The 15264-nt window shown below is 44.2% G+C and overlaps 2 protein-coding genes across 2 annotated transcripts in view; both read right to left on the minus strand.

Annotated features, from left to right (window-relative positions):
• Window positions 1-8305, minus strand: part of LOC144485391 (uncharacterized) — a 54540-nt gene extending 46235 nt beyond the window's left edge. The window contains exons 1-2 of the mRNA XM_078203577.1: window positions 8185-8305; window positions 2043-2160 (exon numbers count right to left, since the gene is read on the minus strand). Coding sequence (XP_078059703.1) covers window positions 2043-2160; window positions 8185-8305 — 239 coding nt within the window. The remainder of the gene's footprint in view (window positions 1-2042; window positions 2161-8184) is intronic.
• Window positions 8306-8463: 158 nt separating this feature from the next.
• Window positions 8464-14379, minus strand: LOC144485392 (uncharacterized). Its single transcript, XM_078203578.1, has 4 exons — window positions 14287-14379; window positions 13858-14142; window positions 12982-13032; window positions 8464-8777 (listed from the first exon to the last, which is right to left on the minus strand). The coding sequence occupies exons 1-4, from the start codon at window positions 14327-14329 to the stop codon at window positions 8464-8466; spliced, it is 693 nt and encodes a 230-aa protein (XP_078059704.1). The 5' UTR covers window positions 14330-14379.
• Between the last annotated feature and the right edge of the window lie 885 nt (window positions 14380-15264).

A 15264-nucleotide genomic window follows, 5' to 3' on the forward strand; every position in this document is an offset into this window, starting at 1 on the left:
ACACACCATTGAAAGGTGAGGTTCTGCAAACACACACAGCAGGAATTTGGGGAAATGTCAAGCAGCTCACTGCAGAAGGAACCCTCCAATAGTCCGAGTAACATTGTTAACCTCATGGTCAAGAACAGGAGGAACAAGCTGCATTTCAAACTGCTTGCTGTCGCTGCAAGTTGCTTTCAGTTATTGGTGTGTTGGGACACCAAGGTCCCTTTGCACAACAATAGCAGTTTCTGCAAGAACATACCCAGAATTTGCAACCGATAACACATTCATTAGAGCCAATAATAATTGTGTCTTTTTCTTAAAGCAGCAAGGGCCAAATATTGAATAATTCCAATGTCACAAATGTTCATTTTTGCAGCAAATTGTGATTACTGTCTCATTCATCTCGAGATTCGCCCCTTTCCTTAGCAATAGTGTCACTCAGTTAGAACAATAATATTCTAAGGGACAAAGTGCAACCGAATGCACTAGCCCTGGTGAAATCAGAAAGGCTCTGGTCCTGGTGTGAGAGACCCCAAACACATTGGCTGCAGCTGGACTGTGAGCACAAGTGGAAATGGACAATGGTCCAATTTCCCAGCACTTGGTCCGTAGCCTTGCATGCTATAGCGTTTCAAATGCTCATCTGAATGCTTCCTAAATGTGTTGAGGGGTTACCGCCTGTACCACCCTTTCAAGCAGTCAGTTCCAGATTCCCACCACCCACTGGGTGAAAGTGTTTTGATCCCAAATCCACTCTAAATCTGCTGACCATTACCTTAAATTTATGTCGCCTTGTTATTGACCTCTCCACGAAGGGGAAATGTCCCTTCCTATTCACAATATCTATATCCCTCCTAATTTTGTACACCTCAATCAGTTCCACCCCCCTCCTCATTTTCTCTGCTGTAAGGAAAGTACCTCCAGACTAACCAGCCTCTCTTCATCGCTGAAACGCTCCAGCCCAGGCAGCATCCTTGTCAGCCTCCTCTGCACCCTCTCTGGTGTAATCACATCCTTCAAAGTCTCTCTTCATGTATAAAAGTCAGCGTGTACCCATCTCTTGTTCAGAACTGATCACACTGTGCCTTCCTGCTTATTTATTCATAAAGTTTATTTGTTAGTGTCACAAGTAGGCTTACATTAACACTGCAATGAAGTTACTATGAAAATCCCCTAGTTGCCACATTGCGGCGCCTGTCCCGGGCACACTGAGGGAGAAGTTAGCATGGTCAAAGCACCCAACCAGTATGTCTTCTGGACAGTGGATGTAAACTGGAGCATCACGAGGAAACCCATGCAGACACGATAGGAACGTGCAAACTCTGCACAGACTGTGACCCCAAGCCGTCCATCACCTGTAAATCAGTCTCTGGTAACCATACATCCACTTTGCGTGCTAGTCCAGCAGTTGATGTGGCTGCTAATCTATCTAACTCTCTGGTGTCCATATATCTTTGTGTGTTAGTCAATCTGTCGATGAAACTATCCACTAAACTGTCCAGTGACCATATATTTGTCTTCTTTAATTCATCAGTTCGCGTGTCTATAACTCTATCTACCTAACTGTCCAGTGACCATATATCTGCTTTGTATGTGAATGCATCAATTCCTGTGTTTACCACTCTATTTATCTAGCTGTCTAGTGGCCATATATCTGTTTTGTGTGTTACTGAATCAGCTGATGTGTCTAAGAATCTAATTCACATCTGTCTGCCTGTCCATCCCTGTGTTGGTGCTGCAATTCTACAACACCGACATTGGACAATGGGGCTACAAATCATGCCCAGCGTTCCCATTGCCTGGGAGAGGAACCTACAGTTTACGTAGAGGCTACTGCCTGGAATGTGCGAGTGTGTGTGTTTAAGATGCAGAAGTATTTCCTGGAGTCCTCAGCTGTCACCGGTGCAACTGTCAGACTGATGATTCTGTAAGTTTTGCTCAGGGAGGAGGAAAAGCGACGCCTGGAAAATGTGGCGCTGTCACTGAAACCATCGGTGCAGCGGACGACAATATACTCGGGACTTCCCCCCATGGCTGGGTGGAGAGGTTCCCGGTACCAGACCAAGCAAGCTCTCTCCACCTCTGTGTATGAGCAGGTGATTGTCGTGGTGGCTCCCTGTTGGACCCTCACCTCTGCCTCCGGCTGGTGGATGACTGCGGATGCAGCCAGGCTACCTGAAGGATAGAGAAAATTAGAATTAAGTGGAGGTTCCAGGCACTCTATCGATTTGAAACTGGGGAGCTGCGGGGGAGGGGGAGGATGGGGTGTGCCCAATGGAGGTTGGCCCCAGTTCCCACTGCCTTTTCTCACTACTGAAGCTTTTAAATAACTATTTGTAAAATTCCAATCATTAAATAAACTCAGTCACCAGTAATATTGCTGTGTACTTATCTCGAAAGATCAACATTAAATATAAGAATATAAAATAATTTATTGAAAGGAAATCAATGAGAATAACTAAATTAAGTTGATTTATCAGTGTCACAAGTGGGCTTACATTAACACTGCAATGAAGTTACTGTCGCCACGCTCCAGCGCCTGTTCTATTACACTGAGGGAGAGAATAGCACGGCCAATGCACCTAATCAGCACATGTTTCGGACTGCAGGAGGAAAACATAGCACCCAGAGGAAACTCACGCAGACATGGGGGGAACGTGCAGACTCTGCACAGTGACCCAAGCCGGTAATCGAATCCGGGTCCCTGGCGCTGTGAGGCAGCAGTGCTAAACATTGTGCCAAAATGCCGCCCCTAATAATTAATTAAATCCAACCACTGCGAATATTGCTCTACTTTTTCTCTAAAAGCAACATTAAATGTGGAAGAATAAAAGGCTTTCTTGAGAGGTAATCAATGCGAATGTGAAGTGTAACTCACCTGATATGATTGCTGCTAGAATGAAAGCTTTTAACCCTCGTGGGTGATCCATCTGCAAGTTGTATTTGCAATGGGTAGAATAGTACAATATATCTTGACTCGCTTCTTTATAGTGAGGAACAGGCCTGAAGAGGAAGTGCAGTTATTAGGCTTCCACCGAAATAGGAACTATGAAGCCAGCTTGTTTGTACACGATGTATTACCAAAACATCTGTAACAAGAGTGGAGTCAATGGAGAATGCGACAATTAGGAGCAGCGTCTTAGACTGCGTTGTCACTGTGTCCACTGTAATGAAAGTGAGACCGAACACATTGATACAGGTATTGGAATTGAGAGATAAGAGTGTGATAGAGGACAGTGAAACAGAGACACCAAGAGGTGGGGGGTGGACATTTTGTTGGCTTTCCTGCCACCTGATGGAAGAAATAAGAATTTCTCCATCAGCGATCTCCTGCTTTGCTTTGGAACACAGTAGTTACTTCTGAAATCTTTTCAGAAGGGCGTTGCAGAAACACGGCTGTGATCATTAAATAGCGGCACGGTGTAAAAGATTAATTGCAGCGAAAAGGCAAGACTCGCAAGAAGGCAGTCATACCCAAACACAAGCACACAGACACAGATACACACAGAGTCTCTCACTTCCAGCAATCTCCCTCTGTTGGACCCTCTCTTTATTTCAAACAGACACACACTTCCAGCAATCTCCCTCTGTTGGACTCTCTTCTTATTTCACCTACATACTCACACACACACTCGGACGCACGCACGCACACACACACTATCTTGCATTTCAAGGTATGGTACCTTAACAAATGCTCTCTGAAAGTATAGATATACCATATCTACAGGATCCCCAGTGTCCACTTTGCTTGTTACATCTTCGAAGAACTCTAGCAAATTAGTCAAAACGATTTGCCCTTCGTAAAAGCATGCTGACCCTAATGGAATGCATTTTGGCATTCTAATTGTCCCGTTACTACAATCTTAAAAATGGATTCTAATAACTTTAGAACGACAGGTGTCAAACTAGCTGGCGTCTGGTTTTATCCCTTATGTCTCCTTCCCGCTTTGAATATGGGCATTATATTATCTTTTTTCCAACCCACTGGAACCGTTCCCACATCCAGGAAATTTTGGACGATTATAACCAATGTGCCTACTATCACTTTCTTTAAGACCATAAGCTGTAGGCGATTCGGCCCTGGGGACTTGACTGTCTTCAATCCCAACTGTTTGCTTAACACTTTTTCACTATTGATCATGATTTTTCTCAGTTCCTTCCTTTCTATTACCTCTGCATTTCCTGTTGCTATTGCGATGGTGCTCGATTTGCCCAGCGTGATAACTGAGGCAAGCTATTGATTGAGAGTTTCCACCATTTCTATTTCCCCCACGATTAATTCCCTAGTCGAATCCTCCAAGGGTCCAACAATCACATTCGCTCCACTCTTCACTTTTAGATATTTAAGATGCTTTTGCAGTACTTCTTTAAATGTTGTGCGTGTTTTCTTTCATAATTTACCTTGGATCTTTTTGTTACTTTTCAGTAACCCATTGTTGATCATTACAAGTTTCCCAATCCTCCAGTCTGCCACAGGCCTTTGCAATATGATATGCATTGGCTTTTCTTTTCATGCTATCTTTAGTTTCCTTGCTGAGCCATGGATATTTCTCCCCCTCTTACTGTCTGTATTCCTCATGGGAATGTATTTTAGTTGGGAGGAATTAATTGTCCCCTTCAGCATTTGCCACTGATCATCAACTGTCCTGCCTTTTAGTCTTCTTTCCCAGTCCACTCGGGCCAATTTTGTCCTCATGTCTTCGTAGTTCCCTGTGTTTAGCTGCAGAAGTCTAGTGTGGGACTCGAGTTTCTCGTCCTCAAACTGAATTTGGAATTCTATCTAACTATGATCACTCTTGGCTAGAGGATCCTTAACTATTAGATCATTATTTAATCCCTGCTGATTACACAATGCCAAATCCAGAATAGTCTGCTCCCTATAGTAAAAAAATACTGCTGATGCTGGGATCTGAAAGAAACACAGAAAATGCTGCAAAACTCTCAGCAGATCTTACAGCATCTGTGGAGGGAGAATCGAACCAATATTTCGAGTCAGGGTGACCCTTCCTCAGAGCAGAAGACAAGGAAAGTTGGACAAGATGTATACTGTGAGTCTGGGTTTTTTCTGGGGGTGGGGAACTATAATTGAAACAAATAGCATAGACAGAACGACAAAGGGAATGTAAATGGTGATGATCAAGGCTGAGAATGTTGCTAAGAGCGTCCATTAAGAGATTGGAATGTGTAAATGGCAGAACTGAAAGTGCACAGTCTATGAATGTGGCAGTTGTCCGTAGTGGAATGGGGAGAGGGATGGGTAGATGAAGTAAAATGAAAAGCGATATTTTAGATGTTGATAAATAGAAGTAAAAGTAGAAAATGATAAAAAATGGACGAATGCGATGAAAAGAAGATGGCGTGGAGGTGGAGTAGAGAGTTCATGCTCTGAAATTGTTGAACTCAATCCTCAGTCCAGAAGGCTGTAATTTGTCTAATCTGAAGATGAAGTGCTGTTCCTTCATTTTACGTTGGGCTTCACTGGAACATTGGAAGAGGGCAAGGATAGACGTGTGGATAGGAGAGCAGGGTGGTGTGTCGAAGCTGCAGGAAGATCTGGGTCCTGCTTGCGGACAGACCAGAATTATTCTGCAAATCACTCTGCATTGTTCTCTACAATGTAGATTAGGCAGCATCGCGAGCAGCGAATGCCATAGACGAGATTAAAGAAGGTGCACGTGAAGCGCTCCTACACCGGGAAAGAGATTTTGGGGCCTAAGATGCTGAGGAGGGAGCAGAAGAAGGGGCAGGTATAGCATTTTCTATGGTAGCATGGAAAAGCGCCACTGGCGGTGGGTGAGTTGCTAGGTGTGATGAAGAAGTGGAAAAGGGTGCCCCAGAGGGAATGATCCCTGTGAAATACTGGCAGGGGGGGGGGGGGGGGTTGAGGGGAAATTGGGTTGAAAGGTAACATTATGCAGGTGTTGGCAGAAATGGCGGAGGATGATTCTTTTAATGCGGAGGCGTGTGAGCTGGAAAGTGAGTATAAAGCGGATCCTATCCTGGTTTTGGGAGGGAGGAGAGAGTGTGAGAGCAGTAGCCTGGGAGATGTGTGGGACACGGTTGAGAGCCTTGTCCACCACATTGAGTGGAAAATCAAGATTGGTCTGCTCTTTCGTTGGTTCCACAACATATTTCTGCAAGAAGCAATCTCTAATACATTCAATGAACTTTCCCTCGAGGCTACCCTTGCCAATTTGATAAATCCACTCTGCATGCATATTAAAATCATCCATGATTATTGACGTACCTTTCTTACAAGCCCCCAATATTTCCTCATTTATACTATGCTTCACTGCCAAACGGCTGTTTGGGGACCTAAATATTACTGCAGCATCTCATTTCGTTTCTGTCTATCCGTCTGAAATATTAAGTACCCTTGGATATTCAATTCCCAAATCTTGTTTTGCTTGCAACCATGTCTCAGTAATCGCCATGAATTCATACACATTTCTCTAAATTTGTACAATTAACTCATTAATTGTATTCCCAAAGTTTCGTGCAGTGAGGTACAAAGCCTTTAAGTTTGTTCTGTTATCAAATTTCCCTATTCTTGCACGATTTCCTGGTGTCCTATGATGTCCACACGTTCTGTCCCTTCCTTTTATTTTCTGGTAACAATCAGTTTCATCGTTAACCTTCACTCCAACCTTCTCCTTTAACTTCGATATTTTTTAGTATTACATGGAACTGAACACTGATTCCTCCTGACCCCACTATTTAGTTTAAAGCCCTATTTACAGCCCTAGTTATTCGCCAGCATGATTCAGATTGAGTCCGCACCGATGCAACAGCTCCTTCCTGCACAAATACTGGTGCTAATATTCCATGAATTCGAACACATTTCTCCCACATGAAACTATGAGCCACACTGTTGGTTGGTTTTTCGAGGTGGTCAGATACCGTCAGAAATCTCAGACAATACAGGACCGACGAAGCCAGTGTCTCAGTTTAAAGACGTAACCTTTATTTTGACCAGCGGCCACCAAGAGAAATAATTAAAGGGTCAGGGCAGCTCTGATACAGAGCATCTCGCCCTCTCCAATGAAATCTGACGTATGCAATTCAAATCAGGCCAATTATAGTTTTCCTTATTAATTACTCCCGCCTTTCATGAGCTTTAAATCAATCATCTTCAATATACTTAAACCAGCAATAATTTATGTTAGATACCTTTGCCAATCACATCTTACCTTCTGGCAAAATGGCAGTTCCTTCGTCCTTAGAATTCAGATGCAAACTCCTGCCTTGGCTAACCCAGATTTCTGTATCCCATAGTAACCAGACACCAGCCCCAAAGTTCAAAGGGCACGTTCCAATGAGTTCCTCTACAGGTCACTGCCAAACCAGATTAACACTTGACTCCACGTTTGGGCATGCATCCATTTTATCTGGACAGTGAATATACCCTATTCATAAAATTTGTTTAAGTGTTCTGAATGTTCTTTCCATTCGAAGCTCTACTGATGAAACTTGCATATTCTCAAGGTTTTAATATTTTTTTAGAATATGACTTTGCCCTAATGCCCTATAACATAATGCTTCGCAGCATACTGCCTTTGGCTAAAGTGAACAATGATTCTTAAAAATATATTAATACATTCAAATCTTTAAATCATAATCACTTGTTTAAATCTCTTACTGCATTTCATATGTGTGCAAACTGCTTTCGTGTTACTTTATAAATCTGTTTTAAAGTCATTTAACTTAATGCTGGTAGTTCTGTCAGTGTCCTAATTTCTAAATGTCTAAAAATCTTTACGAACATATTAGAATTTTTCCCGGTACACACACGTTTACCTCTTTAATCTCATTAATCGTGTCCCAGTTAGCTCATGGCTCAGATTTTAATCCAGAGATTATTACCTTTTTGGTTGTGATTTTGAGTTTAGAACTTGGCTATTCATCTTCCCTTAGCAGAATGTGTATCCTTGCTCTGCCTATGTCATTCGTACATACGTCAAAAATGACAACTGGATTTTCCCCCTCCCATTCCGAATTTCTCTGCAGTCCAGAGGAGGTGAACCGAAACCTGGCACCAGGGGGCAACACAATCTACAGGACTATCGCTCCTGGTCACAGAGAACATTGTCTATGCCCATAACTATACGATCGCCGATAACGACTAGATTTCTCCTTCCTGCCCCACTTGAATGGCTCCCTGGCCCACGGTATTGTGGCCACTTCGCTCATCTGTCCTACAGTCCTCACCCTCGTCAACAGCAGGAGCAAGAATCTTGAACCTGTTGGACAAGGAGTAGGACAAAGTTTTCAGCACATCTCTCTCCGTGTTCTGTATCACTGTGTCTGTAATCCTCACCATGTTTAGGTTTTTGTGCAGCTCCCTTCGTGTTCTGTATCACTGCGTCTGTAATCCTCACCATGTTTAGGTTTTTGTGCAGCTCTCTCTGTGTTCTGTATCACTGTGTCTGTAATCCTCACCATGTTCAGGTTTTTGTACAGCTCTCTCCGTGTTCTGTATCACTGTGCTATGTGCCGACTCAGTCCACAGTAATAGACAGCCGAGTCGCTTAGTTGCAGTTTGGAGATCTTTAACCGGCTGATTTTCTGGACAGAATCGATAGAAGCAGAAATTCTCTCCCCGGCAGCGTTTTCTTTATTGCCCCCTCCTGAAGTGTGTTTCTGCAGCAAGTATTTCAGAGTCTGCCCTGGGGGCTGACTGTACCAGTGTACTGTGTACTGACAGATTCCTGAATATTCACAGCTTAATGTAACCGTGTCATCGGCAGCAGAGATTTGGAGAGGCGGATTCTTGGATACAAGGGAAGAGAAATCTGCAGGATTAGAAAAAAAAGAGTTTTGTTTAGGTTTTGCCATTTTTTAGTCGGAGATTGTGTCAGTCGCAGGAGTAGCTCAGTTTTATGCGGAGTTATTATTATTTTAATTCTAATGGAACGATATTGACTTACTCTATAAACCAGTGTACAATGAGGTGACATTTTATTTTGCACAAGTTCTAATGATCTGTAACGATGTTATTAAACTGGAGGGAGTGCAGAAGAGATTTACAAGGATGTTGCCAGGACTCAAGGGACTGAGTTATCGGGAGAGTTTGGACTTTTTCCTTTGGTGCGTAGGAGATAGAGGGGTGATCTTATAGAAGTGTATAAGATCATGACAGGCACGGATAGGGCTAATGAACTCAGTCTTATTTCCAGGGTTTGGGAGTCGAGAGCAAGAGGGAATAGGGAAAGAAGTAACCTGCAGAGCAACTTTTTTTTTACACAGAGGGTGATACGTATGTGGAATGAGCTGTCGGAGAAAGTGGTTGAGGCAGGGACATTGTCAACATTTAAAAGGCATTTGGACAGATACATGGATAGGAAAGGTTTAGAGGGATATCGGCCAAATGCAGGCGAATGGCAGAGCTTCGACGGACATTTTGATCGGCATGGATCAGTTTGGATCTGCCGTTAATTCTGTGAATCTATGAATACACTGTCAGCTTAGTAGGAGCTGGTTTAACAATGAATTATGAATGAGCACTGATCACATACCTGAACAGGAAAACAACAGGTTTTGGGGAAATTTCATGGCTCGTGGAAGAATTGGATTTCATTTATAAAGTGGCAGCATCAACCCGAGGGGCCGAATGTCGCCCTTCCACGCTAATTTATTCTATGATATATGTTAGGTTTTAGTTTCTATTTTCCTTTTTGAGAGCGATATCGAAGGGAACATTTTATTATCAGTGACGCAATCCTTTTCTGGCGATGATTGCCAAAGAACAACCCAGCTGCGTCACATCACAGCACACAGCAAGATCCAACAGAGTGATTGTGATTCATCAGCTCCGATGGGGCCGAACCATGTTGACCATCGGTGGCCAAATGTCATTTATTTATTTTAGTTTAGTTTAACACCTCCCGGGAGTCAATGTTTGCTTTTTAATCTATTTGTTTATTTTCTATCTATTGGTATCATTTTTCTCCACTTCTCTTTACATTGAGATATCCAGTCACTTTCATTTCATTTACTTTGTGCTGTTTGGTTTTCCTGAGTCGTGGGAACGCGTCCTAAAGTCTCGTAGTTGTCAGTTGCGTTCATCCTGTTCACTTTCCGCAGTGGTTTTACTGTTACTCACTGGGAACTGCCTCTTTTGGATCTCTCACAATTTCATTTTTTTCTGCTCATTAACTGATTCTCTCCCGGGTTCTCTGGGCAGAGTTTTCTCTAAATTGTACATTGTACAGAAACTCCTGTTCCACATTTCAAAGCTGCTCCATCACTCAGTTATGTTGCAGCTTATTTCCTGTCTCAACAACAAATTCCTGTGTTGTCCACATTTGCCCTGACCATTTTAGTGTACAAATATGTAACAAACGCTGCTTTGAATGCGTTCAACACTAACTATCCACGGCTCTCTGTGGTCTGGAATTCGCAGATTCACCACAATGGCTTTGACTGAAGAAATGTCTCCTCTCCGCAGTCCAAATTGCTGAACCGTCATTCTGAAAATGTGACCCCAAATTATAGACTTCCCAGATTGGAAAAACTACCACCCAGAATCTGCCTTTCAAGTCCTTTGAGAATATAATAAATTCTACTGAGATCACTCCTCACTCCTCTAATATCAGTCGACGGAAAATAGGCAATGGGTCTTCAATCACTTCTCAAAGGACAATCATTTTATCCCAAGACTCTGTTTAGTGAATATTAGTTAAATTCCCTCCGAAGTATGTACATCCTTCCAAACTAAAGGAGATCAAATCTCACATAGTATTCCAGTTCAGTTCGAATCTCCGCAAATCTCGTTTTCAATCCTTGAGTTTTATTGTATTTTCAGTATTCTCCAGAAATAATAATCCAATCTTTCTCTCCATGTCGATTAATTCTCTATCGATTGTTCTAAATGGATATTCCCTTCACAATTGTTCCCGGCACGGTAGCACAGTGGTTAGCACTGCTGCTTCACATCTCCAGGGTCCCGGGTTCGATGCTCGGGTCACTGTCTGTGTGGAGTTTGCACATTCTCCTCATGTCTGCGTGGGTTTCCTCCGGGTGCTCCGGTTTCCTCCCACAGTCCAAAGATGTGCGGGTTAGGTTGATTGGCCAGGTTAAAAATTGCCCCATAGATGCATAGGTTAGAGGGATTAGTGGGTAAAAATATGTGGGGGTAGGGCCTGGGTGGGATTGTGGTCGGTGCAGACTCGATGGGCCGAATGGCCTCCTTCTGCACTGTAGGGGTTCTATGATTCTTTCTATGATTCTTTCTATTGTTCCTGTTCTCCTTGATACAATTACCACATCATCCTCCACTCTTACTGCACTGTGTGATTTCAGTTAACACTGATCAGGGCTACAAATACATTACAGCAATCACCCACAAACAACCATCACAAATCCGGAATGTCCTGTCCCATTGGCAGGACAGACTCAGTAGAGCTGGCGGCATGATATTGTCGGGAGCGACTTGCCCTGGGAATCCACAATACCGCCTCTGGACCGCATGAAGCCTCATGACATCAGGTCAGACATGGGCAAGGAAGCGGTCTGCTGATTACCATGTGCCTCTGCTGACATATCTACACTCCTCCATGTTGAACAACATCTGGATGAAGCACTGAGGATGTCAAACGTGCATAACGTATCCTGGTTAGGGGGCTTCAATATAAATCACCACGACTGGCTCGGTAGCACATAGCTGGACATAACTGCCAGACTGGGACTGCGGTAGGTAGCGAGGAAACTACCAATAGGGAATAAAGTATATTTGACCTCAGCCTCAGCAACCTTACTGCCGCAGATGCATCACCACAGAAGTATCAGTAGGAGTGACCACATGCAGTCCATGTGGACACAATTTATTGTCTTCACATTGAGCTTCACTCCATCGTGTAGTTTTTCCCAGTCGCCGTGCTAAATCGTGCTAAGTCCCCTGCATTGACATTAGCAAACGAGGGATTAACACTGGTTCAATGAAGACTGCAGGAGGCAATGCCGGCAGCAACACCAGACATCCCTATAACTGATTTGTCAATCCGGTGAAGATAAAGCTGAAGCCTTGGCAAGAATCCTCATCCAGAGATATCGAGTGGATGATCCATCTCAATCTCCTCCGGAGGTCCCCAGCATCACTGATGTCAATTTTCATCCAATTTGATTCACTCCACGTGACTTCAGGACCGGCTGAAGGCACAGGATACTGCAAAGGCTATGGGCTCTGGAAGTATCCCAGCAATTTACTGAAGACCTGTGCTCCAGAATTAACCACTAACGGTGGAAAATGAGAAAAAGTTATTGTTTATAAGGAGGATATTTAAAGAAATATCAGGCACAATGTCACTAATTTCAGCCACTGATTTCTTTATTACAAAATTCCTTTGGACCTACAACAAGATCCCTTATACCTGAAGCCCGTTGTTTAATTTTCTGTTTGTCTCCCGGGTCAGGTATTGAGTGAGTCACTGCGGTTAAATGGACTGGCCGCAGTGACATCGATCTCATTCACCCGGTACCTTATTGACATTGCACGGCTAGGACTGCAATCTACTGCCCAGGAGAGAGCTCTGAGACCCCGCTGCCGGGTTGTAAGCGAGAGACAAACCTCTCCCAGTCACATATCACATCCAGAGTGGATTCCGGGGTGTTGTCAATTTGAGTTTGTTAAAAAAAAACTCCCAGGAGTGTCAGAGTTCTTGATGTTGATGTGCCTCTTAAAACAATCGCCCAGATTCTGTCAACTCTCACAGAACACTGAACCGCACCCAGCGCCTCACCACCACCCCCACCCACAAGCCTCAGCCCACTATCCCTGCCCCGCTGACCGCCGACTCCATCAGGCCACACAGACACTTTCCCCGGGACTGACCTGGACCCGACTCCAGAATCACATCCTGCTCCCAACTCGAAATCTGTAACGGATGATTTTGCATAGGAAGATTCGATTGGATTGAAACGAGACAGATCACAATGATAAAGTGATGGGGAACATTAAACGAGACAGTCTGTAACACGGCGGGGTTTGGAGTCACTTACCGGCTGTGACAGTCACCACCGTCCCGGATCCATCCACATTATCATATTCCCATGCAGTACACAGTGGCACCTCTCTCAGTCTCCCCGGTACAAGAACCACCGACATCTCAATCTGCCGAGAAACCATCACCAATCAATCGGAAGTGTCCAATTATTCGGGGGATTTAAAATTAATAAACAATATTCAACGTTTCACCGTCTCTGTCGGTTCAAATTGTACTTTGTGAGGCCCAAGGTCTCAGTAAATGGCTGCAGGGAGGAAATATTAACTTCATATATAGCAAAAAAAATCAAAGAAAGATGTGAGTGGTGGAGATTACAATAGAAGTAATCCAGATTACAGCGATAATATCGTCAAACCAATGATTCACTGTCTGGGCCCTGAGAATTTATATTGTAATTGTGCACAGGTATTTGCTCAGCTTCCTTCCACTGTGACTTTCCAATCAACACAGTGGTACAATTCAGCATCAAAACCTTGTGTACTGGGTGGGATGTTGGAACATGAATTAAACCGCGCGGAATGTGGCTGCCAGCTCCGGCTGTGAGCCCAGGATCCCATCTGGTGTGTGGGTTTGTAACTGGAATCAGTCATTTCCATTCTCCATTCACGGACAACACTCCCAGAAATGACACCGCCATCCACTCACACTCCATATTTATGAAACTGAAATTGTTAACGGGAGTGATCAGGTCTCATTAAAAACGAGAGTGCGGCACCGAGAGTCTGAGGTGCAACTGTGGGGATTGGCGGGGGGCGGGTGGGAGGGGGTGGGGGTGGCGGTATTCAGGGCCGATGAACTCCGGTTTTTCATTTGATTCCGTGAGAATCTGCAGGGAGAGTTTTTGTATCGCTGGAAGCCGAGGCCCATCACGGTGTGCCGTACCGGTACTGAGCTTTACAGTAATAGGTGGCGGTGTCTTCAACTGTCACATCCCGAATTTCCAGCGAAAATGTCTTTTTTGCTTTGTTCACAGACACAACAAATCTCCCTCCGCTGGAGATCCGCTCCCACTCCGTCCCGGTCTGGGTTTGTTTGAAGAAATGTCCATTTTCTAAGTAATAGTAATAACCATGTAAAACGCAGGTGATGGTGAGAGACTGACATTCCTTCCTGGTCACCGCTTCCGGGCTCTGTGTCACTGACTGACTGAAAGACCCTGGAAATTAAACACAGAGAGTTTATTGGACCATCAGAGCTGAACCACACAACGAGGCTAAAACCCCAGTGTTTGTAATTGGGATGGACTGGGGCAGCTTTATATTCAATCCACACAATGTGGGTTAGTGCGATTAGTACTCACGGGGTAAACAGACACACAGGCTGAAAACAAGAAGGATTCCCATCGCTCTGCTGCCCGGAGCTGATGGTTTAAATGACGGGGAGCTGGAGACTGCAGAGCTGGACTGCTCTGGGACACTGGATCTCAGCTGAACTGAAATATTTCAGACCCGAATGTCGTCAATTTAGGCCACGCCCATTGTTTAAAATAAATCTCGAGAATCTAAAGGTGACAGAAAGCTGTGAACATTCAGTTGAGGCTCCACAGTTATCGCTGCCTCGGAGCTCCCGACCCCAGAATCTCGTTCCGCGACCCCTCTGGGTGTTGTTTGTGAATCTCCCTCTTTGTCAAAAGCAAGTAAGATTCTTATTCTTTTCTTTTTTTCAGTGTCCAAGTGCAGAGATGGCAGTAACGACAATGATATGCTCCTCCTGCCAGATGTGGGAGATTAGGGAAATTTCTCGTGTCCCTGAGTCTATGTCTGCTGGAAGTGTGACCAGCTGCAGCTCCTCACAGACCGCATGATTCGGTTGGAGCAGCAGCTGGAAACACTCTCACGGGATCCAGAGTGAGGTAGCTAAATGGATACAAAATTGGCTTGATGACAGAAGACAGAGGGTGGTTGTAGAAGGTTGTTTTTCAAACAAGAGGCCTGTGACCAGTGGTGTGCCTCAGGGCTGGGTCCATTGTTATTTGTCACGTATATTAATGATTTGGATGAGAATTTAGGTGGCATGGTTGATAAGTTTGCAGATGACACCAGGATTGGAGGCATAGTGGACAGTGAAGATGGTTATCAAGGATTGCAACGGGATCATAGTCAATTGGGCCAGTGGACTGATGAATGGAAGGTGGAGTTTTATTCAGATGAATGCAAGGTGATCCATTTTGGTCGATCGAACCAGGACAGGACTTAATCATTCAATGGGAGGGTGTTGCGGAGAGTTACAGAACAAAGACATCTGAGGGTACATGTTCATAGCTCCTTGAAAGTGGAGT

This window comes from Mustelus asterias, unplaced genomic scaffold, assembly GCF_964213995.1.
Source record: "Mustelus asterias unplaced genomic scaffold, sMusAst1.hap1.1 HAP1_SCAFFOLD_193, whole genome shotgun sequence".
Lineage (NCBI taxonomy): Eukaryota > Metazoa > Chordata > Chondrichthyes > Carcharhiniformes > Triakidae > Mustelus > Mustelus asterias.

Excerpts from the sequence above, each read along its gene's own strand:
- LOC144485392 (XM_078203578.1), bottom strand. The coding sequence starts at position 14,329 with ATGGGAATCCTTCTTGTTTTCAGCCTGTGTGTCTGTTTACCCC. Across the intron at positions 14,143-14,286 it reads CCTGTGTGTCTGTTTACCCC|GGTCTTTCAGTCAGTCAGTG; the intron begins GTGAGTACTAAT and ends TTTAATTTCCAG. Across the intron at positions 8,778-12,981 it reads GGTGGTGACTGTCACAGCCG|ATTTCTCTTCCCTTGTATCC; the intron begins GTAAGTGACTCC and ends CTAATCCTGCAG.